This window comes from Microtus pennsylvanicus, chromosome 2 (assembly GCF_037038515.1).
Source record: "Microtus pennsylvanicus isolate mMicPen1 chromosome 2, mMicPen1.hap1, whole genome shotgun sequence".
Classification (NCBI taxonomy): domain Eukaryota; kingdom Metazoa; phylum Chordata; class Mammalia; order Rodentia; family Cricetidae; genus Microtus; species Microtus pennsylvanicus.
The window spans coordinates 61,115,214-61,140,603 of NC_134580.1; the positions used below are offsets into that span (position 1 = coordinate 61,115,214).

Here is a 25,390-nt window from a genome sequence, read left to right on the forward strand (position 1 = left end):
TAGTATTTATTAATCACCAAACATATTAGAAATCACTAAAGTGCTATTTTCACACATTTTGAATGATTTAAATCCAAGACTAATTTTCCATGCCTTTCTCAAGTGGAAATCTTTAAACCTGTAGTATTCCCAAACATTTATTAAGGATAAAGAAGTCATCCAGTTAACGTTCTCAGTACATTTCCTGTGTGGCAAAAACAAAGTAAAGCTAAATTATTTTATGTAAAAGCGTGCTTTTTCTCAGAGGGCATTTCTAGTTATTGTTGAGGGCAGATCAACCCACAAAGAAAATAGAAATCCAACAATTTAATATTGTTTTCAATATTTAATAATCCTCATTCTATGAGCAATGATCATAGCATTCTTGTCTGCAATACAATGGCTCATTAAGCTAGCAGCGTGGTGCACACCTTTAATCCCAGGAGTGGGAGGCAGAGGGAGGCGGATCTCTGTCAGTCTGAGGCCAGCCTGGTCTACAGAGTGAGTTCCAGGACAGCCAGGGATGTTACACAGAGGAACCCTGTCTCAAAAAACAAAAACAAAAACAAACAAACAAAGGAAGATTGTTCACTGAAAAATAAAGTATGAATTATAAATCTTCCATTTATACTAAGAATTTAGGCTGGGCTTCGCCTAGTGTTTGTTAGAGCTTAGGTTCAGGATTTTAAAAAAAAAAAACCTTCACTAAATTTACCACCTAAACCAAATTTACCACCTAAACCAAAGCTAATGGGATATGCTTGATAGGGAATATAAACGACTAAACAGTAAATCCGGGGATTAAAGACATATTCAAAGTGTGATATTCTACACTTTCCCAGCATTCTCGAGTTCTGCAGCTACCCTTCACATTAGATCTTGCTGGTTTTTTTTTTTTTTTAGAGACAGGATTTAAATCACTTTCTAATCTACATCACCCAATTAGTAATTTAGTCCTAAAGGTTTTATCACATTTATTGTTGACATACTTCCTAAAATGGCAAAATTTCCAGTATTATAAATAATTTTTGTATTTGTTTTCACAGAAGGGCACTTGAAAAGAAGAACACTATGTATTCCCAATATGCCAAGAACTTCTTCCCATTCTTCGTTTAGGTTCATACGCTCAGAAACTTTTTCTAACATCTTATTTTACCACATCAATGTCTGATAAGGAATTTTGATAATTCACAAAAGGTGATCTTTTAATTTTAGTGAATACAACCACATCTGAGCATTGATTTTAGCTAATAGACTATTGATATCATAGATTTACCTAAAGGTAAATTACACCAAGCATGTCATCCAAAGGATTATAACGTGCAGTTTAAAAGCAATCAGCACCAAATAGCAAAGCCAATTTTCCTCCCACTGCATCACTCTAAAGTTCCACATTAAAAAATACTCTCTATAATGCCTTTAAAATTATGAAAAAGTTTGGTACATAAATATTCAACATTTATTCTCCTTTAAGAGGATATTGCATAACAAGTTCTTTAAATTCAGGGTTTGGATTTGGACAATTCGTTGTCATATAATAAAACACAATTGTCAAAACGTAAAATTTAAATAATTATAAACATTTGAAGTACTCAATAATTTCCTCTTTGTAAGTAGGTTTGTTCAATTAAAGGTTTATATAACTTTACATAATATTTAAGTATGGTATACACACATATTTGTACTTACATAGTTAAGTGTGAATAAACTGAAAATACTTAAATTAATCTTTGAAATTTCATGTTTGTAAGACTTATGTTCCTCTAGGCAAACATTGCACTGTCTTGTGATTTTGATATAGGAACACAGATTTATATGGCCACGAACATAATGTATCAGGTATGACGTCAAATAATGATTTTTGAGCAATGATAATTCATATTACTATAAGGAGAAGAAATTATTCAATTTGTTTTTGTATATTGGTAGAAATCTAGCACAGAATCTCACTCACCAAAAGTAAGCGTTCTACTATTGGACTAAATCTTTAGCTTGAGAGATGCTTTTAAGGGATAGCTTTTATTATATAAATCATAATATAAATAAATTTTACATTTGTATTTATATTTCAATCTCCCTAGATGTTTTAAGATAATTACTATTTTCAAGCAAACTGATTCTTCAGTTAAGCAATAATAAGGCTAAGATTTCTATTTACAGCTCTCATGAATAGATTTAAATTTTTAAAATGAATTCTATTTTATTGCATCTTCACTTGACTCTGCCATCTTTCCTGGCATGCTAGACTTATGATGGACCAGGCTTTCTCCAAGAACTCCAGTCTTCTTCATAGCCACTGTCACTACTGTAACGTTCCAGCACTTACTGCAGCCAGGTCTTAACCCGTGTGTGGTGCATGGTGCCTTTGTCTCTCCTGCGCACTCAGTAATTCCTTGTCAGCCCTGATGTTAGCATGCAATAGGATGGCAGTAGATATCCATGAATGAATATTTCAACTTACACTGACATGTTTAAAATGTAAGTTTTTAAGCTCTCAGAAAAAGGTAAGTCAACACATAAAAATACACTGCCATTTTCCCATAGCAGGTTAAAATAATGTAGCGAGTGAAAACGTCATTCAAATATTTTTTTTAGTTTTATTTATTTATTTATTTATTTATTTATTTTTATTTTTTTTATTGAAAAGAAAAAATTTTTCCGCCTCCTTCCAGCCTCCCATTTCCCTCCCCCTCCTCCCGCCCCTCTCCCCTCCCCCCACTTTTCTCCTTTTAAACTTGATAAAATGTTATTGTACACTCATCCCTCTCATTACAAACTTAGGCAGTGCTGATTATTGAATTGATCTTCACAACCTGCATTTCTTTCCATTGTTCCTCATAAAATATGCGGGTGAGGGCTTGCAAAAAAGAAGTGAGAAGAAAGAAAAACAAACTATTTCAGCTCATTGCTAAAATCAGTGATTTGAAGAGACACTTGCTGAACTCATAAACTGTGCCAGCCTTTTCCTTTCATGCCATAGCCAGTAACTTTTGACTCCAGAAGCCGTAATTAGGTCACTACAGTAGAGCTAACCCCTGGCATTTGTGGAATAAAACACAGGAATGCAATAAAAGGCCCTGTTTGTGAAAGTGAAGATTCTCCATGAAGGTGCCGTCGCATATGTGAAGCTGACGGTCACTTGTGCTTACATTGGCCTTTTCCCCTTTAAATTAGGTTTTTCTTTAAAAACATGAGGTCAATTTGATAAACAAATAACGTCAAGTATTTATCACTGTACTCTACATGGGATCCACACATGGTAAAGTTCACACCAGAATGAGAGAATGAAGTACAAGGACACACGCATTTCAAAAGCATGAAATGCAATGTTTACAGCCTCATGCTTTCACACGGTTTCCAACCCTGACAAACCTGGCTCAGGTTGGAGTTTCTGTGTCGGCAAGGGTTTGTCATCACTTAGTGTACCTAGCGTCGTTCCCTGCTGGTCTTCCCATGTAACTTCTAGTGTAGATAAAAACAAACAAAACAAAACAAGTCATCAGAGCTTGTAAGAACAGAGAACATAACAAGAACCTAAAAGTACTTCAGGAATCGGGATTATTCTAATTAAAAATTTACCTGAATTCTCCAAAATACTAAATGATACTTTTTGAAAACTTTTCACCTATTTTCAATAAAATGAGTGGATTCAAAATATGAAGAAAATAACGAGTGAGGATGTAAATGTACTCTCTCAGAGAGCGTACACTGCCTTTACTTTGTCGACAATAAAAATGTGACTTTGTTTTAGAGGTAAAAATTATTAGAAATTATTTTATTTTGGCAAAATTAAATATTTCTATGCAATTTTAAAGATTTTTTATACATGAGAGAAAAGTCATTCAATATGAAATAAAACAGCTATTTAGTTTGTTACTGTATTTATTATCATTGTTAAATGAAAATATCTTACGCTATGAAACACTTCAGTGAATGAATTGATAAAACAAGGCAAAAGCAGTAATAGCTTGGAATCATGAGCATACAATACTTGGCATATGTGATTGTCTAAGATAATTTTCAGATTCCTTCATTCATAGATATTCAGCATCTCTATAATGTAGGCACATGCATGGGTACCCAGGACACAGCAGAAGACAGAACAGGCAAATCCATAGTCACAGGAAGGACTTTATAAAACTTACAACTTAATGGAAGAGAGTGCATAGCCATGAACATGGGACATATAGTGACTCAGAATGAACCCTAAGTAGACAAGCAGAAGTAAGAAGGAAACGGAATATCTAAAGCATGATGGGATTTTGGATGGTACGGTCAATGAAGTCCTGTCTAAGAAGGCAAATTCAGATTAGGGAAAGGACAGACATTACAGGTAAAAATGTCTAAATGCAAACATTTTAGTTGAGAATAAGTCTGATGCAGCTCAGAACAACAGGAGGTCTCTGTGGATGAAGCAGAGTGCACAAAAGCCAGAGCAAAAGGAAGGAGACAGGAGGGAATGGTGTCGGGAAGATTGCAACTTGTTGGCCATATACCAAAGTTCATTGTCAGCACCGAACTTAACTTCACATTAGCGCTCACAAACAATCTTCTCACTGGCCTTCTTTTAAAAACATCTCATTCATTCATGCATGCATGCAGTGTGTGTGTTTGCCCTTGCACACATGCTCAATTTCACACATGTTCATAAGCACACACACAAAGGACCACGTATGGAAGTCAGAGGACAACTTGTAAAAATTGGTTTAGTCTTCCTACCACGTGGGTTTAATGGATTGAACTCAGGCCCTTAAGCTTATCAGCAAGATCCTGTAGCTACGGAGGTATCTTACACTCTCCAGCTTTCTCCTTATTCCGACATCTCAATCTCTGTATGGGAATGGCACCGTTACTGATATATACATTTATCCACATCTCCATCTCTGTATGGGAATGGGACCACTACTGATATATACATTTATCCACATCTCCATCTCTGTATGGGAATGGGACCACTACTGATATATACATTTATCCACATCTCCATCTCTGTATGGGAATGGGACCACTACTGATATATACATTTATCCACATCTCCATCTCTGTATGGGAAAGGGACCACTACTGATATATACATTTATCCACATCTCCTTCTCTGTACGGGAATGGCACCATTACTGATATATACAATTAAGCTCCACAAAGTTTCACCACAGACACATAAGGCTCTGGTCCTTTATCTACCTTGCATTCTACATGACAGAACACTCCCCATTTTATAAGGCTAGGAAACACAAAACACAGCTGGAAATAATAACCCCTATCATGTCATTATTAAGTGAAAGTAAGAGATTTAGAATGTAAGTTAATTTTAATATTATTTTAAATAAGTGTGTCAATATGCCCTAATAAGAATTAGGAATTGCCTGGAAGGTGACAGCACACACCTTTAATCTCAGAACTTGGGAGGCAGAGGCAAGTGGATCTCTGTGAGTTTGAGGCCAGCCTGGTCTACAGAGCGAGTTCCAGGACAGCCATAGCTACAGAGAACCCCTATTTAAAAAAAAAGTATTAGGGATCACCAAATAGAAAAGCTTATTTAGTAAAATTCTAAATTATTTTTGTGAAGATCCCAATTGTACATTTCACTGATAGATATTCAATTGTAAACCTAAATTAAAATATGAAATTCCTAAATTATTACTTTATTTTAGTATTTTTTTTGTCTATAGATGAGAAAACTAAGTATTGGTTAACTAAATTAGCTAATTTGAAGACAGACAAGTTACAAGGATATAACCAGGACATGAACATTATCTACAAAGCAACTGCATTTCAGGCAGCCTTCATCACACCAGATAATCTCCTATAAAAACTGATTGAAGAGCACAGATTCCTGGATTGACTAGATTATGATTTATATGCTTCAGAGTGCTCATACAGCACACAAACACTATACAACACAGAGGAGAGCTTCCATCAGCTGGTTTTAACAGCTGTGAAACCAAGCACCTGATTGATAGGTATAAGAACAAAATACTTCTCAATAAAAATCAATAAAAAAAGAACAAAATACTTATCCTAGTCAACAAGTAATTTCACATACCTGAGTTTGCTCATCTCACAGTAGCAAGCGGGCAAAAGAAGCAGGGTGCTGTTTCCTAGTCTCAGAAGAACTAATAAACTAAGGGTCTGTGAAACAGAGCTTTGAACCCAAGTTCTAAAGTGCAGGCCTTGCTAACAACCAGGAGGATGGGGTGGTCAAGTAGAAGACAATCCCGGTATTTCAATTAATTGCAAGAAGGCTTGGGGTTGTGTTGAGTTTTGGGATAGGTTCTCACTATGTAGTCTGGTGTTCTGTAGACCAGGCTGGTCTCAAATTTGCAGTGATCCTCAGCCTCTGACGTTCAACCCTATAATTACAGTGAGACTCTCTCAAAAAACAGAAACAAAAGAACCCACAAAACAGGCAATCCTGGGGCATTCTTTCTTTTACACCAAATCATCTCCCAAGATTAAGCTGCCTTTGAGATTCTAGGAAAGATGCTCTACAAATTATATTTAGGAAGAGAACAATGCTGTTAGATGTGAAGTCTTGAACTTGAAGGAACTTTTCCCTAAACCTGGGTAGCTACAGAAGAATTTGGAAGTATAAACAAAATCATTTGAGAAAAGGCAGAGACAGTAAAATAAAAGAGGCAAGACTTCTCTAAAAAATACAGAAAGAAAGGTTAAGGTTAGAAATGAGAAAATATGTGTTTATACTTATTTAGCTACACAGTTATATATGGAGAGATAAAATCTTAAATATATTCTTCTTCCTTATTGAAAGTTTTGCTTTCCTTGGGCCATAAAATATTAGACTGAAACACCCAAAATATTATATGTCTTTAGTATATTATCTTCCAAGTCCATCTTGCTACTTTTCCATAAATATAGGTGTGATTGAGTACCCATCCTGCCCAAAGGCACAAGATGAAAACTCTGATATTGTAAAGTATGCTTGACTCCTGTACTAACGACAGCAAACAGCTATTACAAGGAATTCAAGGCTATCAGCCTATTTCCTTAGTAACCTGCCTTTTGTTTCTTCCTCCTCTCCTTTATCTTTCTTCCCTCCTTCTATCTAGTTTTCATTTCTTTATTTATAAAGTTAACTAAATTTGAAATACCATAGACAAATATACATTGAAAAGTACACATTGAAGAAACAAAATATTCTTTTATAACTCATTTCACATTTCACAGGAAAAGCTTTTTTATAAAATGGTAAGGTACACAATCATAGTTAATCATTAATAGTTAAGTTGTATGCACTAATTTTCTAAAATGATGCCGTTTCATCAAACTATAACAAGACAATAATTAATTGGAAATAAAAATGCTGGAGACATTAGATTCCATCATCTACATCTCCAAAACCACCATGTTTCAATGAAAATCCTATGTGATATTTTATTTGACATGAGAGGACACTGAAGCCCAGTGGAATTAAGAGACTCGTCAAACTTCCCAAAGTCTTAGAAGGAAAAGTAAGATGAAGAGTCAAGAAATCTGACTTACAGTGTAAAACTTGAAACATAATAGTGGACTGAAAAATTCTCAGACAGAACTGGGTTACAAAAGTATTCAAAAATTCTGTATCTTAATTTCAAACACACACAAAGCATGTAGAAATAAGTTCAGAGAATTATTAAATCATTATAAAACAACATGAGTTCTAACCCAATCCATTTATTTCTACTCTGCTATTGTTTCTTATCTGAATTAGCTAATCAAGAATAGAACCAGCAAAGAACTACTGTGGGAGGCTGGGAGGCAGAGGGAGGCAGATCTCTGTGAGTTCAAGGTCAGTCTGGTCTACTAGAGTGAGTTCCAGGACAGCTAGGGCTGTTACACAAAGAAATCCTGTCTCAAAAAATAAAACAACAAAAACCCTATTCACGTGTGTGTGTGCGAGTGTGTGTGTGTGTAAAACAACAGAGTTGACTCAGTATGATGGTCATAATGAAATCTGACTTTAAATCTAAAACTCACATCTTCAGAGCATCCAAGACTGGCACTGAAATTATAGTAATAACAGCTAACACTAACATAGTACTTACTATATGAAAATAAGATTTGAAGAAATTTAAATAAGCTAAATTATTTTCAAAAAGAAAATGTACAGTAGATCTAAGCAGCAAGTAAGTTTACAGAACAGACAGTTTGTCATCTTCATCCTTCCTAGATGCTACTACTCTGCCCCTCACCTTGAGAATCCCCTACTCATGGTGTGGTTTTTTCACAGGTACTTGATTCCCATGAAGACATGTAAGTGATAATAGTGACAGCACAGGTGACCCCACAAAGATAATCCCATTTGAATGTTCTAGAAACTCTAAATACTTTGCATTATTCAAATAAGTTGTTAGAGAATGGAAAATATGAATAGGAGAGATAGAAGGAAAATGTGCCCAACAACTGTACAGATATCACAACTATTCAAAACTTACTTATCTCTTAGAATATTAACAAATATTAAGTATATATACAAAGATATACAAGAACACAATAAAATGTAACAGCAGATAACTTGACTTCAATAATAGGTAGAAACAAAGATCCAAATATTAATTAAAATGAGAGATTACCTATATAACATTCGAAGTTCTTATCTTTCAAACATTATACATTTATGTCTTGCTAGACTTAGTTATAGCACACACAGGACTGATCAAGTAAAACTATTAATCTTCGTGTGTGATAAAAACGTTTCCAGGGACAGAAGGCAAAGAAGTTTGTAAGGAATAAAAAGGGAGACCATAATCATCAAGAGGAACACTTACACACAAGAAAAGGGAAGGAAAGCAGATGGCATAGAGCAGAGGTTGGACAGCTTAGGGAAGGATCCTAGTAACGGGAGAGAGAAGAGGCTGTCAGAGCTGAAGGTCTTTGACCCACATTCCACCTTAACAAACTTAGAAGTTCTTCAACCCAAGATTGCAGCAAATGCACTGACAGCTGGTGCAGCCCAAGAGCTAAAAGAAAACATGAAGATGCGTTTCTCCAGACCACTGGTTTATACCTGAACACATGGGAGGTTTCCTGTCACAGGTTCTAAGAAACATCACAGAGGTCAATAAATGCGTAAAAAACACACTTTTGAGAGTTCACATTTCCATTTTATATGAATTTTTCATATTATGAGATGTGATTAAATTTCATTTCCATTTTTACATTACTCCCACCTTTTAAATCATATCACAGAACAGATAATAATCATCAGTCTATATTATTAAAAATTATGAACATAAATGATAAATTATACCTTATGTGGGGCACAGTTAACATTATTCACGAAAATATATACAGAGAAGAATATATTTTAGTGGAGTACAGACTTAAACAGAGAACTCTCAACAGAGGAATCTAAAATGGCTGACAGACACTTAAGGAAATGTTCAACATCCTTAGTCATCAGAGAAATGAAAATCAAAACAACTCTGAGATTTCATCTTATATCTGTAAGAATGGCCAAGATCAAAAACACTGATGGCAACTTATGCTGGAGAGGTTGTGGGGTAAGGGAACACTCCCGCATTGCTGGTGGGAGTTCTAGGTGGTACAGCCCCTTTGGATGTCAGTATGGCGATTTCTCAGAAAATTAAGAAACAACCTGCCTCAAGACCCAGCATTACCACTTTTAAGTATATACCCAAAGTATGCTCAATCATAACACCAGGACATATGCTCAACTATGTTCATAGCAGCACTGTTTGTCATAGCTAGAACCTGAAAACCACCTAAATGCCCCTCAACCGAAGAATGGATAAGGAAAATGTGGTATATTTACACAATAGAGTACTACACAGCAGAAAAAAATAATGACATCTTGAATTTGTAGGCAAATGGATGGAGCTAGAAAACATCATATTGAGTGACGTAGCCCAGATGCAGAAAGACAAATATCATATGTACGCACTCATAAGTGGCTTTTAAACATAAATCAATAAAAACCAGCCTACAATTCACAATCCCAGAGAACCTAGACAACAATGAGGACCCTAAGAGAGACATACACGGATCTAATCTACATGGGAAATAGTAAAAGATAAGATCTCCTGAGTGAACTGGGAGCATAAGGACCGTGGGAGAAGGTTGAAGGGGAGGGGAGAGGTAAGGAGCGGAGCAGAGAAAATGTAGAGCTCAATAAAATCAATCGATTAAAAAAAACAAGAAAAAAGAATATATTTTAGAGCAGTGGTTCTCAACTTCCTAATGCTGTGACCTTTAATACAGCTCCTATGTTGTGGTGACCCCACCATAAAATCACTACCACTGGTTCTTCATAACTGTAATTTTGCTACTTTTATGAATCAAAATGTGAATATCTGTATTTCCCAAAAGTCTTAGGTAACCCCTTTTAAAATGTCATTTGACCCCTAACGGGGTCACAACCCACAGGTTAAGAACCACTATTTTAGATGAAAAGTCATCTTAACTAAGTTATTAAAATAGAAATTACTCATATCATAAATTAGTTCCATGGCAAAAGGTCAAATGTTATAGTAAAGACTGCTAATTTTATTTAATAATTATAATTATGACATTATAAATAAATATGTGTAGTTATGTTTGGATATTAATTACTCAAAACACAGGTCTGATCTTTGAAATTCAGTTATACTAAGCTATGAAGTTGAGTCTTTAGCAATTTTAACACGAATTTAAATATTAAAAGTCAGTCACCTTTTTATTTGTCTCAGCCAGATTTTATTCCATGTATATAAAATGGTAATCTGACATAAATAAATGATTATTTATGCTTATTATTTTGGCCATTATTTAACTCACAATTCTTTATTCTATATTAAGAATGTATTTTAAATAATGCTATTTTAAAATAATTTCTATATTGAAAAAAATCGACATAGTAGTTTTAAAGTGAATAACGTACCAGCACCATTTTCTTCAGAATTTTGCAACAAAATGTGAGCAACAAAACAAAAATCTTTTTAATTTTAATCTGAACATTTTAATAAAGTAGGGCTGGATTGGCATCAATAAGTTATTTCATCGTGTATGTGCGTGCGTGTGTGTGTGTGCATGTGTGTGTGTGCGTACATGCGTGCATGTGTGTTATGCCACTGAGCTGTATCATCAGCCCGGGGTCAACTTATTAGAGGCTAAATAGCTATTTGGAAATAAATACAAGCAAGTATTTTTAATGCTAAATAACTTAAGTTGGAACACTAAGGCTTATAGCTCCACAACTTACAAAAGTATATTCACACACATGTACATATGAGACAATGAATCTATTACACAGAAAGCCATTCCGACTTGCCTTTTTTCCCATTATTAGGTAAGCTTGATGTTTCTTCCCCATTGTCTTTAACATTAAAACCAGATAACAATAATTAGTAATTAAGATCATTAACAATACAAATAAAAAGTAAGCACTCCAAAAAGAATAAAACATGCACTGGAAAAATAACTGCATGCATTTAACATGACACCACACACTGCACACACAGAATAAAGCAGATGCAGCATAGGCTCCCTAGTCTCTAGCACAAGGAGCCAAAGTTACCATGAAAAAAAATCTTGAATTATAGTTATGTGCTAGATAGTTCTGTTTTGCTATGAAACTAGTGATGTAATTTACTAATTACTTGAGAATAAGCCACAGGTAAAGAACTGGTCTTAAAAATGTAATTCTTCTTTATGTTCAGGGACAAAACAAAAGAGATAATGATATTGCAGAAATCTTTAATTTACTGCTATCTGTAAAATCACGATAAAGGCCAATTCATAAAGTGTGAAAGACTCAGAACTTGAGTGCATTAATTTGAGATCTAAAAGGACAGGAAAACAGAAACATTAGCTCTTCAAATAAATGAAAATGGAAATTACTCTATAACACACCAGTTCAGTAAACTTTAACTCTGTAGCAGTCAGGAAATGAAAGGCATTTGGAATTCTAGTGCTGAGACTATTTGACATTCAGAATGGGATATAAGTATATATTTCTATAACCAAGAAACTAAGAACATCACCTTTATTTCTATTATTAGATACATATTGATAATTTCTCTTCTTGATAAATTAGAACATTATTGGCATAATGTCTTTTTGTTTTAAAAGCTACAAATTCGTTCAGAGAACGTATTCATGAAACTATATCTTGAGTAAATACATACAAGGGCATTGTATTCTTACAACGATGAAAAGAGGGGAAAGGGCACAGCCTAACTTTAAAACTCACACATAAATTCATATAGTGAGAGAAGAGAAAAGAATCATTAAAGACTTAATGAAAATAGGTTTAAAGTTATTCTGCCAACTTCATAGAAAGTTAAAATCCAAGACCTCAATTTAGAGAAGATCAGCATCCAATTCTGAGATTTAAATAAATATAGTGACAAGTCAATAAAATTAGATAAATGTGTTTGTGAATACATTGAATATATAATATTTTCCTCTGACAGACTCTGACATCCATTATACTGTGATTACAAAACGGAAGACCCCCAAACCCACACGCCCTCCAGGGAGCAGATGCCGTAGAGAGGAATGGTTATTAGACAGGGCATGGCAGTACCTGGCTTGGACAGAGAAGGGAAATCCAGAGGAAAGGGATCTTATCTAGGAGTGAAACAGTGGGAAAGTGACCATAGTCTGTGAAATGTTAAAGAAATGCAGTGCTTTAGTTCCAAATGTCCTTAAAATTTGCCTCTTGAACATTTGTAACCCTTAGTCAAGAAAATAGAATTTCCCTTCTTCAGGGAAGCATAAGGGAAACAGAGCCTTCTAGGAGCGAGGTGACCACGGTGATTTATTAAGAGGTAAAGAAGCAACCAGAATGTAAAGCAAAAGCTGAGGTAAATAACGTATATATTTAGGCCAAAGATATTGTTTATGATTCTAGTATATTTGGATCTTAAAAAGACTATTCAAACAATTGGCCAAATTACTCTGAAGTTGATGAGATAGTCCTAAAGTATTTCTTATGAAATTATGAAATTTGACATTAACTTATTTAGAAGAAACACAAACAGACCTTCCTTGACCTCTTCTCCCTCCTTTTCTACCCCCTCTTCTTCCACATGCCCAATTTCTTCGTTAACTTCTATATTTGCCAAAGTGAAAGAAAAAGACAAGACCAGGGGTCTGGTTATTAGTTTAAAATATTAACAAACAAATCATTTTTCATGAAAAGTGGATATTTATAACAAGAAAAGCACAGTGGTCCTGACTTGGGAAACAAACCATTATCCCCCCTAGGAGATTTGCAATATGCGGGTGGCTAAGTAAGGAAGGCACAGTTCTTTACCTCTATATTATTAGGAAAATATTACATACATTTGCTTCTAGGAAGAACACCATAACATTATAAACTCCTTTTTTTTTTAAATTTGGTTTTGTGAGACAGGGTTTCTCTGTGTAGCCCCTGGCTTTCCTGGAACTCACTCTGTAGACCAGACTGGCCTTGAACTCACAGGGATCCACCTGCCTCTGCATTCCAAGTGCTGGAATTAAAGATGTGGTTCACCACTACCACCTGACCTGTATAAACTCCAATTTTTACAAAATGGCAATAGAGCCAAGTAGGATTTGAGAAGATAGTAACCATAGTGCTTTTCACTGTGGAATACATCTCACTTTCTGTAGAATTCGCATTTTACACATCTTTGTAAAGAGTTTGAAAAAACATCAACCTCAATACCAAAATATATAATATTTTAATGAATTTAGTTACTAGACAACAACATACTTAAATCATAGTTAGATTAGAGTTTTTTTAGTTGCTAAAGGTAGAGTAAATACTTCATATGTTTAAAGTAGAAATGTCATTAGTGGCAAGATCTAACAAGCATTCAGAAGAAGGTCAAAACCTTTGACTATCAATTGATAGTTTATTTTGGATGACTGCACCCTCAGCTTTGGTTAGAGGTTGGACACCTGCAGAGGAGGGATTCACTGTGTTCTTTAAAACTGATGGAGGTACAGGCTCATGGGTCTCTGAAGACTCAACACTAGCATGTCTGCAAATGCTGCTGCACACCAGCCAGTACCACTAAGTAATACAAATTATGAAATAAAATCATAATTAGAGATATTAATGGAAATTGCTGATGATATTTTAGTGGTTTTAATGTATTTTACCTGAAAAACCAAACCAGTAAAGACAACATCTTTGAATCTGTCAGCCTACATTTCCCTTCACCAGTTAGGATGGTTTTCTTCCATACCTAACAGTGCACAGAATAAAGCTATCCAGACTTCAACACACTTTCACTATGAAAGATTCTAAAGCGAAAGCTTTAACGCTTTTGAGGGGACAAAAATGGCACACTATTGAACTTTTTCTAATGAAAAATAGTTTAAAAGCACAAGCCTTTAGTCTTATGGAAATATCCAAGGGTTATGGCAACGCCACAGATGTCTTTCTATCCGACTGACCATGAGAGTGTCAACCACAACCGCACTGCGCGGTTGAGGATCACGGCAGGCGAGAAGCAGAAGCAACCACAGACGCGGATAGCCACTCAGTCACAACCAACAAGAGCGTGACTTACATCAGAAAGACAAAGATAGATTTGTGCTCGGTGCAATCCATGTATAAATTGGTTGTAAATGTGTCACATGTGGACATTACGATGCCCATAAACATACACTTCAAGTTCTCTGCGGCAATCCATATACCATTTGAGGTACCATTTCACTTTCTAAGACCGTCTTTCATTTTCAACTCAATCAATATTTGTTCCAGTCAAGCATCATTCTATGTGCTGGAGACTCAGCAGTAAAAAATACAGCCAGCAGTTTCAAAATTCTAAAACTAGCAGATTTTATTGTACTAGCAAATGTATGGCAGTCCACACACTACGACTCAGTATTTATTCTTGAGATATGTTGCAGTGTTTGGTAATAAATGCATAAAAGCGTCATATTCATCCTTGATACTCTAAGCAGACTTGCTACAACAAGTAACAGCCACAACCACTACCTAACTCAATTGCTTCATTTGTAGGAAGTCAAAGTTAATAATAAAAAGATCATCAGAAATACAAAATGAAAGATAAAATGATAAATATAGCAAGACTATGTCTGTGCCCTCAGTGGCATAAACACAGACTGCAATTGATATCCCTGGTTATAATCTTATTCAAAATCCAGATTTTTGTTCCAAAGGTAAATTAAATGTTTTATAAGAACAAATATTATCTAGTTACTTAAAGGAAATTAAACTCTTTGAGTTCCTGCATGAATCAAAATTTAATTCCAGGGTGTTTTTTTCACAGAAAATAAAATCTTAGTACTTTATTAGAAACTAGAAACTAAATAATTTAATTGTATAAAAACTATATAAGTGAAGAGACATCAATTGCAGTCGGGTTTATTTTTGTTTGCACAGCCCCCCAAAAGGTTTTTAGTACAAAACAAATCCTTCTTTATGTACAGACCTTCATAAGGGTCTATCTCCTTGACTCCATTGTCTAGGGAAACAAAATAAAATGAAAACAAAGGGGGGGGGGCGGGGAACCAAAGCATAGGTGTTAAAAACAACAGAAAATTTCAAAGTTATAGAATATACCGTCTATTAAAGAAAACTTAAATGGTGATTTGAGTATACATAGCTTTGAAAGACAGTTACTAAAAAGAGGGACTGTGATATAAAAGATGTGAAAATTATTCTGCTCCGTTATCCACGCTTTTATCAAGAACTGAATCAAGATTTCTAGCTGCCTGAGAAGTGCTCAAGTGTGTCAGCTTAGCTCCAGCACACGCACAACTGAAAACAGCAGCTGAACACGCACCTTTGAGTGTGCGCTCTGGTTACCTGAGGCTTACATTCCGCTTTTGAGAAGGATCACCATTGTTGCGCACCAGCTAACTAGTCCTTTGCAGTGTGTGAAAACTGATTTAGCTAATTACTAATAAACTTTGCATAATCCCCCACAATTACATAATCTGAGACGTAGCAAAGACATTATAATCCAGCCGCTTCCAGAAGACTACTGCTAACTTTTAAATTTACTTTCGAATTTGAAATGTAAAACAAGATTGCTTCTTTTTATCTCCAAGCAAAACTTTTAAATGCAATGTATATTATATTCACAAATATAACTACTGTCAAATGAAGTCACACACACAGCTAAATACAGGGAGATATTAGCACAACGGCACTAGGAACCTCGATTCACCCCAGCTCCCCTGTGTATCTCCTAATGACATAATTAGAAAACTAAGAACTTACTTCTCTCCAACGTTCCCTTGGGTGGGAGCTGTGGCAGCTGCCGGCCCCTCCGTCCTGTTCCAGGAGTACTGGATGGACTTGTCTGGACAGACCCGGTCCGAGGGTGAGACCTACAAGATGCAGCATCAATACATTTTCAGCAAGCGCTAAGTAAATTCGGTATTAGCTGGTTTATGTAATAGCTGTATTAGCGGGGTTTTTAAACGTGGATTGCTGCTGGTTAAAAGGAGAACAGGACAAAGTATGGACATTTGAACAGTTACTTAAACACCAAAAAATGTTTATGTTTTGGTGTAATATGAATACATACACACATACATGCACACAGAGATTGTAGTAAAACCCATGAAATTAGTGATAAAGACTCCTAATCTATTTAAGTGAAAGCAAGTAGAAAATTCTACAAGTTAAAAATTAAACTTTATATTTTTTCTTCCATAATACAAATTCTTAAAACTAACCTTCCTCCTTTGACCCAATCAGATTTTTACTTTTTATACTAAATACTCATTTTTATTAGAAAACATCTCACAAATCTACTAAAAAAAATCCTGAGCAACTTAAAAGTCAGCTAAAGAAAATTTTGATATCTAATATTAATGCTCGTAGAAACTAATTCTATCTCATATTTACTGTCATGATGACTATCAGAAAGGTCATGGCTAATGAGCACAGTCATTTCGCATTCTGTGGAAGAACATGATAGTTATGGCAGGATTTACCCAGGACTCCTGATTAATGAGAAACCACAGAACAAATGCAATCCGGACAGTTGAGAAACAGACCACAATGGTGAGGACACTATCATATCCGCCGGATATAAATAGTGTGTGCGCACTGACACGGTTAGTATCGACTTAGACTGGTGACCAGCCAGAAATGACAGAGACCAGTTAGCTGTCGGGAAAATAAAATGGCGTGTTGGCAGAGCAGACAGGGAAGTTAGTCTGATCGATTTATCTTTCACCTCGATAAGGCAGGTGAAGGAGGGGCAGATCTTCCAGTCATTAATGAAGGCATCGACCTCATGAGGTTTGTATCAGGACGTTCAGAGGATCTGGAGCGGGTGGTGGTCCGCTCTAGGAGAGGCCGCTGTTCTGTTGATCTGGATCTGTGATATGGCTGTCTATCTGCTGCTTCACAATCCCTGAAATGTTAGTCAAAAAGCAGCTCAGTTGATCTTTAATGCCTTTCTGCTACTCGGTCATGATGCATCAAACTGATTTTGAAAAAAAAAAAAAGAATTGCTTAAAATTAATGTGTATGCAAAAAAGAATTTTTCCCAACACATCTTGAAAATTCTGACTAAGCTTAAAAAATTCTAAAGAACCTGAGTCTGATTTTACTAGTAATTACCAGCAGCTGAATTATAACTGAGCTGCTCAAAATGGTTATAACCTTTGCAACCCCAGCTACCTGCTTTCCAAAATGAAGAGAAAACGTGAACTGTGTGGGTATCCTAGATTAAAGACATTCGACAGTGATTCCTCGCACTTTCCAGAAGAGAAAGTTATGCAGGATGTTTATCAGCAAATAGAGCAAGATACAAAGGCACTAATAGCACTGTCGGAGCACGCTGACAGCCTGACAGTTTTAGCAGACGCGTGAACACAAGGTCACGGCAAACACTGCAGAGAACTGACCGCTCCCCACGCATCTCAGGCGCTTCAGTTAGACCAAACAGCCCAGACAGCTATTGGATCAAACTGGAATTCCAACATAAAAATAAAAAACAGACCTCTCCAACCACTAAAACTCAACTTTTGTTGAAGCAAGAATACTTACACCTATATGGCAAAAAAAATGATGGACACATCTCTTGGCAGCTACCATAATGTTTATACACCATAATGAGATGCATAATGAGATCAATAAGTGGATATAATTTGGTTCTATGAGTTGGAAGACAAATCTAAAAACATTAACTTTGCTCTAGAACTCAAAAGAAGCATATGTACCCAAATCTATTTCAAACAGCCACCTCCTGAGCCTATTACAACCCCAGTAAAGAAAGTACCTATAGATGACAGGGAGAGCAAGCAATGTCATCAGTGGTCCCACTTTACCTAGACATACACTCTGATTTTTGAAAATGAAAAAATGGGCAATTGGAGAAAAGCAAGGAGACAGAAGGACACACTATCCTCAGTATCATGAATTAAATGTCATGCAGTTATGGAAAACAAATCCTATTAGAAAAAGTACCAGATTCATCCTATATTATTTTATATCTTCAATAATACTTTAAAGTCAGAGAATAAAACAGAAGTAAAATCATTTTAAAACCTTTTACTATTGAATCAAACTGTGACTTTTATGTCAAGTTCAATATGTTTACATAAGTTCATCCAAACATGGGAAGGGCTGGAGAGCATGCTCGGCATAGAGGACAGTGTCACGATCAAAAATGTCATAATGGTCGAGAGCAAATGTAAGTTCATAGACATTTGATTACAATAAAAAGATGAATTAAATGGAATTAGAATATAAAATTATAATTCTGTTCTTCTGAAATTCTATTTTAGAAGAAACACTCTTTTTGGACATAAATGTGGTCTATAACTTGTGACCCGTGTCTTGGTGCAAGGCCCCCCTGCAGCAGGTCAGGAAAACAAGAGGTTCACAACTAGCTTCCGCTGTTTCTCACATCCCTACAAACCTGCAATGATGAATACCAAACTTTACATTTGTTTCAAAGACTAATTGTGATCTTAGGGTAATAGTAAGCTTTTCTCCCACACGGCATTTGGTGGCAAAACGTAGCCAAGTGTCTATAGTGATCGCAACAGGAGACTGCCACCCGCTCACTGTTGGAAAGCTCAACTCTTCATGCCTAACCAAGCATTTTCTCAAGTGTGTGTGTGTGTGTGTGTGTGTGTGCGCGCACGTGTATCAAAAGGTACCGTTTATAGAACAAATATCCCACCTGAGGAAAAAATACCCCATCATAAAGATTTTTCTTTCCTTAGTGCAAATGTTTTGATAATTATAAGGAATTTTCATCTGTTTGTAGACATCTTTATTACCACAAATAATAGAAATATAATCAAAACATACTGAGTGAACATAGGCTAATACGTGAAAGATGAAAAGACCACAGAGGAGGCAGAGTTTCCTGATAAATGCTGTCACAGTAATAGAAGCTGTCATGCTTTAAACTGTGCAGCATCCAAGGTCAAGCTACACTTTCAGTGCCCAGCACCAGCCAAGAATAGAGCAGTCAGTTAAGGCTTAAGGTTAAAAGTCACAGCAGCACTGAGAGAAGCCACGGTCCCATAGGGATCACCCCAGCGTGGACATAAGAAAGCCCAGCGTCTCTGGCTACACAGGAGTAGGCCTTCCTTTATGACAAGAATGCACGTGTAATCTCAACAGCAACAACGGAAGGCAGGGAGCAGAAATAAGTGTTAGATTTAACATGCTGCCGTGTTTATTGGAGTTCTCAAGCTTGGTTTGTACCACAATAGAAGCATTTTTCCTATTAATCCTAATTTATTTACTGCATTTTATTACAGACATAGAAACATTGTTTTAAGAAGGGTAGCCACTGTTTTATCAAAATGTACACCATATCAACAAGAAAACTCCATTTGTCCATTTAAATCTTTAGGGAAACAATTCCACTGTACTTTAAAAAGTGATTTAATAATCCCTTCCAGTTCCATTTTTGAGTAGTTTAAATTTTTAATCAAGGGTTAAAGTAGTTTGAATTTTTGATTTGTAACTTTCTGGATTTATCCAATCCTCTGCTTCACTATGCAAAGGGCTGTGCTGGACACTGACGGCATTTGAAGAGGAAACTGCCTCCTGACACTGAGTTTCAAGACCATAAGAGGAATCACCATGGCAGTCAGCTAGCACATGTGGCTTGAGACACAAATTAGAAACAGCCCAGGACAAGAAAGCAAGAATTTACACACGTGTAACACCATCCAGGCTGAGCAGGTGGTGTTTATATATTTAGGAATATATGCATATATAAAAAAATTATGTATATTAGAAAAAGCAAGAGGGTGCATGTAAATAGTTCAAGAAAGGAAAGGGAATGGCAAATTGATACAATTATGTTCTAATTTCAAAAAGTTAAAAGAGGAAGCAAACAATTCAGATAATCTAAAAAATGAAAGCGCATTAAGTTTTAGTAATCCTTCAAGAATGTTTAAGCGGAAAATTCAGGACATTTAGTGAAACTAAATTTAGTCTTGGAACATTTTCTCTGTACAAGTGGTTCTTCAGGACCACGAGGGGCTGGTCCACCCACTGACACAGTGTGCCTGAGCTAATGGGAGCTCACCAACTCCAGCTGGACTGGGACTGAATGAGCATCAAACTGGACCCTCTGAATGTGGCTGACAATGGGGGCAGACTGAGGGGCCAATGATAATGGCACTGGGATTTGTCTCTACTACATGTACTGGCTTTTTGGGATCCTAGTCTATTTGGATGCACACCTTCCTAAACCTGGATGGAGGGGGGAGGGCCTTGGACTTCCCACAGGGCAGGGTACTTTGCCCTCTCTTAGGACTGGAAGGGGGCGGGGGGAAGGGTATGTGGGGGAGCGGGAGGGAAGTGAGAGGAGGGGAGGAAGTGTAAACTTTGACTTGTATTATTTATAAAGTAATAATAATTAAAAAAAGAAAAAATATTTTTTAAATTTCAAAGTATCTGTTACAATTTCTTACTCATTCAATCACTTTTGCTACCTTGGGCCATTTTTTTTCAATTATAATTCACGAGATTTATGAAAGCTTCCAGGGCAGAGCCAGCCTGCAGGATTCCTTCCTATGGCACACTTCTGTATATGTGCCCACTCACTCCAGGATGCAACTCCAAATCAAAGCAAGTCGGATATGGAGCAAAATAGGAAACTCAGAACAGGGCTGGAGAGATAGCTCAGCAGTTAAAACCACTAGCTGCTCTTTTTTTTTTTTTTTTGGTTTTTTTCGAGACAGGGTTTCTCTGTAGCTTTGGAGCCTGTCCTGGAACTAGCTCTTGTAGACCAGGCTGGTCTCGAACTCACAGAGATCCGCCTGCCTCTGCCTCCCGAGTGCTGGGATTAAAGGCGTGCACCACCACCACCCGCTCACTAGCTGCTCTTCCAGAGGACCTGAGTTCAATTCCCAGCATACAGGGCATCTCACAGCCTTCCAGAACATTTGAAATCCCCCCCCACACACACACACACAATAGATACAGAGAAAACAGCAATGCACATTAAATAAATAACCAAGCAAACAAATAAATCTTAAAAGGAATTCAAACCAACCAGCATGATAAAATGTTTCAAAGCAATATTCAGAAATGAATGAAGGTCAGCTGCTTTTTAACTTTTGACTGACAATCTGGTACACATTAAAACAGATAAAGAAATTTCATATTTATATTATAAACTATTCATGAATACACTTAGATTTTCTTCAAAATAAAGCTGTGGAATATAAAGTTATTTAGTCATTATTCATTCATTTCATTGAATTCATTTATTTGAATTCATTTATCTCTCTATTTTTAATTTCTTCTTTTTGAGACAAGCTCTCATACAGCACAGATTAATCTTGAATTTGCTATGTGAATAAGTATGTCCTTGACCTCCTGATCCTCTTGCTTTATCCCCTGAGTGCTGGGATAACAGGTGTGTGCCATAACCCTAGCTTGATTTATTTATTTTTGCAAGAGGGTGTCCCTGCTCTAGAACAGACTGGTCACAAACTTGGCAACCCCCGCCTCCTGAATGTAAATTACATGTGTGCACTGTCATGTCTGGCCCTGAAATTAATTTAAAAAGAAAAGATGCAAACTGTATATAGTGGTGCATCCCTTTACTTCTTTTTTTAAAAAAATGATTTATTTATTTGCTATTCTTATGAGGACTCTATCTGCATGTATGACTTTAAGCCAGAAGAGGGCATCAGATTCTGCTGTTGATGGTTGTGAGCTCCCACATGGGTGCTGGGAATTGAACTCAGAACCTTTGAAGGGCATCAGATTCTGCTGTAGATGGTCGTGGGTGGTGGGAACTGAACTCAGGACCTCTGGAAGAGCAGCAGTACTCTTAACCACTGAGCCATCTCTCCAGCCCCCAAGTCTTTTTAACTTTAAAATTTAGAAAGTTGAAGGAAAAAGAGTTGTGGGGGTCAATTCTAGTCTGGGACATATATGGAAACAACATCTCAAGAAAATAAATGAGTAAAAAAATGAGTTTATCTGTGTAGAAAGAATCCCAGTCTCCAGGCAGACAACCCTTACCGGCTTGCATGTGTAGATAATAAGATGATAATAGCAGAAGGCGGAACATTTTTGCTAAAAATGTCTTGACTACCTAGGAAATTTTCTGGATGGTAATTGCATTGCCAAAGTAATAAAAACCACAGGACATTACTAGAAACCTTAAAATAATATTGAAGGGGTACTTAATAAAACATGTACATATATTTGTATTAATATAACAACTAACATATTAATACAAATTCAAAGGTACAATTTTCACACACTTCATGATGTGTCAAATACATTCACTGTTTCTAGAAACTATATTGTTTCCACTGAAGATTATAACAAGACACAATGGGGGTGCAGCTCAATGGCAGATCACTTGCAGGAACATTGGGAAGCACTGGGTTCCAACCCCAGCACCATGAAAAAGGGATGTAAGGAGAGGAAAAGGGAGGCAGGATATTTAATCAAGAGAGGACATATTTTGACAAATAATGGTCAAATAATAGTCACCATTATTAGACAAGAAAGAAAAGAAATGACACACCTACAATTAGTTATTATTTCTTTCTTGAAGTAGCAAGTATACCAAATATCATTTATATTTCTATTGTTCTACCCCAAAGAAACAAAACAGGCTTTTCATGTCAAGTCTCATAAGCTCGGATTTTTCTGAGTGACCAGGCAGGGACTGGGAACACCACATGTAGTATCACATTGGATGCCTTTACTCCATGTTTTTTCCTGCTAGTTCTATCTTGTGGATAATGCTCATAAATAAGAAAAATTGTTTTTATTTACTACATTTGGAAATTTCTAGATATAATAGTCATACAATGGCCCACTTAAATATATAACTACATATTTATAGAAGAATTATCAGATGGGAGTACAAGCTATCTCAAAAAATAAGCTAAATATCTGGCCTCTTAGAGATGAGAGCTGTTCTCTTCACAGGCTTCGATGTAAACAAAATTTTCCCTTAAAGAAATCAGCTAAGCTAACAAAAAGCTGGGCATTTAGTTCAAAAGCTATTCACTGTGCAAGAGAAGAAATAAATAAAGCTTGAAGTTCGTTAAATAAGAAAGTATCTTAAGGGTAGTTACAACATTCCTGAGAATTAGTTCCCTTGAGGATGAGGAAGAACAGGTGAGACTGGTACCACCATAAAGCAGGTAGGAGGGCAGGGTTTGCTAAGGCAGGTAGGAGGGCAGGGTTTGCTAATGCAGGTGGGAGGGCAGGGTTTGCTAAGGCAGGTGGGAGGGCAGGGTCTGCTAAAGCAGGTAGGATACCCAATTTCTATTACATTTATTGAAAAACATCAGCAAAATTGGTTGCTAGGATTTATCATCAAAGTTTTCTTTTGGATTTCCTTCCATATTTGTCTATGTGATTTCAAGATTCAAGAATTTACCCATTAGTTTTTTTGTACTTTCTTTTAAAACTCTGCATATCAATATCAACTACTACTAGCTCCTACAGGGATAAAGAAGGTTACACATAGCATGACATCTAATTCCTGATTTACTCGAGGTGAACACATCACCACGCTATCACCACAGTCCTCTTCTCTGCCTAACTGGTCTGAAAATGCTGTCAGTGAAGTGGCTCAAAATTCCAGTCACTTCCCCCAAGGGTGGGTCAGTAAACATTCAGGAAGAGGGGACAGAGAGACTGGAAGAACAAGACGCGGGGAGGAGTACCATGAAAACCTGTCATCAGGACACGGCAAGGCTGCTGCAGCCAGGAGCTCACAGAAGAGACAGTTATCTGCAAGACTTACTCAACTATCACATCAACATTCCATTATGGATGGAAACAGGAATCTCGAGGCCCCACCCAGGCACAAGGGCTTGAAAGCAGTTAAAGGTTGCTGAGGAAGAGGATACACCTCACCAAGAAGTTGTCTGTATCAAGTGATTCAGTTCCACCCGTGCCCATGACACACAGAGATACACATGGACACACACACTCACACAGCATGCATACCACAAAAAGACATCGAAGGAGAAGGAGCATTTATTGGAAAAAAAAAAAAGAAGGAATTTGGAAGAATAGGAGGGGGGCTAAGAGAGGATGGAGGGAGGCATTTAATCAGAATACATTATACATGTATGAAATTATGAAAAAATAAGTAAAATATCATTACAAACAGGAAAAAAAACCTAAGCTACAAATGGCCTTGAGAACTTAATGAACATTAGACACCTTCTTTCCTTCTCTTCCCAGTGAGATCCATATTCTGCTAAATGCCAGGCAAGTGATATTTCTCACTAAAATAAATCTATTTTTTTAAGTATTAGACATATTTTAACTCAAATTCACTGGAAATTTCCTTCCTTAGAATAAGTTAGAACAAGGCTGAAATGAAAGAGTTGTTCCCACAGACTGAGCACTCTGAGACCCAAGCTTATCTATACTGTGTAGTAGGTAGCTGTCTTAGACCGAGTAACCGCAGACCAACCAGGTCAACACACTTCAAATTAGTGTCGTCTTGAAAAGCAAAGAAGCAGGGGAGTAGGTGGGAAAGGCACGTACAAATAAGCCAGTGTTAATTCCATATCAGACCGGGAGGCTGCAAAGGAGGGGGACATCAATTCTACTGCTACTCTCCTTTTTGGTAGTAAAGTTTACTTAATTCCTAATAAAATAATATTCTGGGTAATAAAAAGATGATTTTAGCCCACCAAAGAGAAGGTATTTGTGACATTCTAGTTCAAATAGTTTATATACTTTTACTTTGCAGCATTAGGGTACTATTTCTGTATTTCATCAATAATCACACATGCATATACAGATAAACAAAACCAGAAGTGGTTATCACAGACAGCAGCATGCGACTCTACACACAGACCCAAGGGTAAGAAAAGTATACCTTCCATCCCTGTGCCGATGCTCAGTGCTCTGACTGTGTCTGGAGCGAGGTAGAGTAAGAAAATGACTGCAAGCGTGGCAGAAACAAGGAGAAAATGAGACTCGGGAAAGAAGCGAACAGGTATAGTTTAGTTCTAA

The 25,390-nt window shown here is 36.5% G+C and overlaps 1 protein-coding gene across 49 annotated transcripts in view; it reads right to left on the minus strand.

Annotated features, from left to right (window-relative positions):
- The window catches only part of Rims2 (regulating synaptic membrane exocytosis 2), a 410,761-nt gene that overhangs the window by 153,998 nt on the left and 231,373 nt on the right, over window positions 1-25,390 (minus strand). For 30 of the 49 annotated variants that reach the window (XM_075961103.1, XM_075961115.1, XM_075961108.1 and 27 more), the window contains 3 exons: window positions 25,254-25,319; window positions 17,133-17,312; window positions 16,166-16,275 (listed from right to left, as the gene is read on the minus strand). In XM_075961103.1, the coding sequence (XP_075817218.1) occupies window positions 16,166-16,275; window positions 17,133-17,312; window positions 25,254-25,319 (356 nt within the window). The remainder of the gene's footprint in view (window positions 1-16,165; window positions 16,276-17,132; window positions 17,313-25,253; window positions 25,320-25,390) is intronic. The other 19 variants (XM_075961105.1, XM_075961122.1, XM_075961114.1 and 16 more) reach the window with 1 other exon arrangement.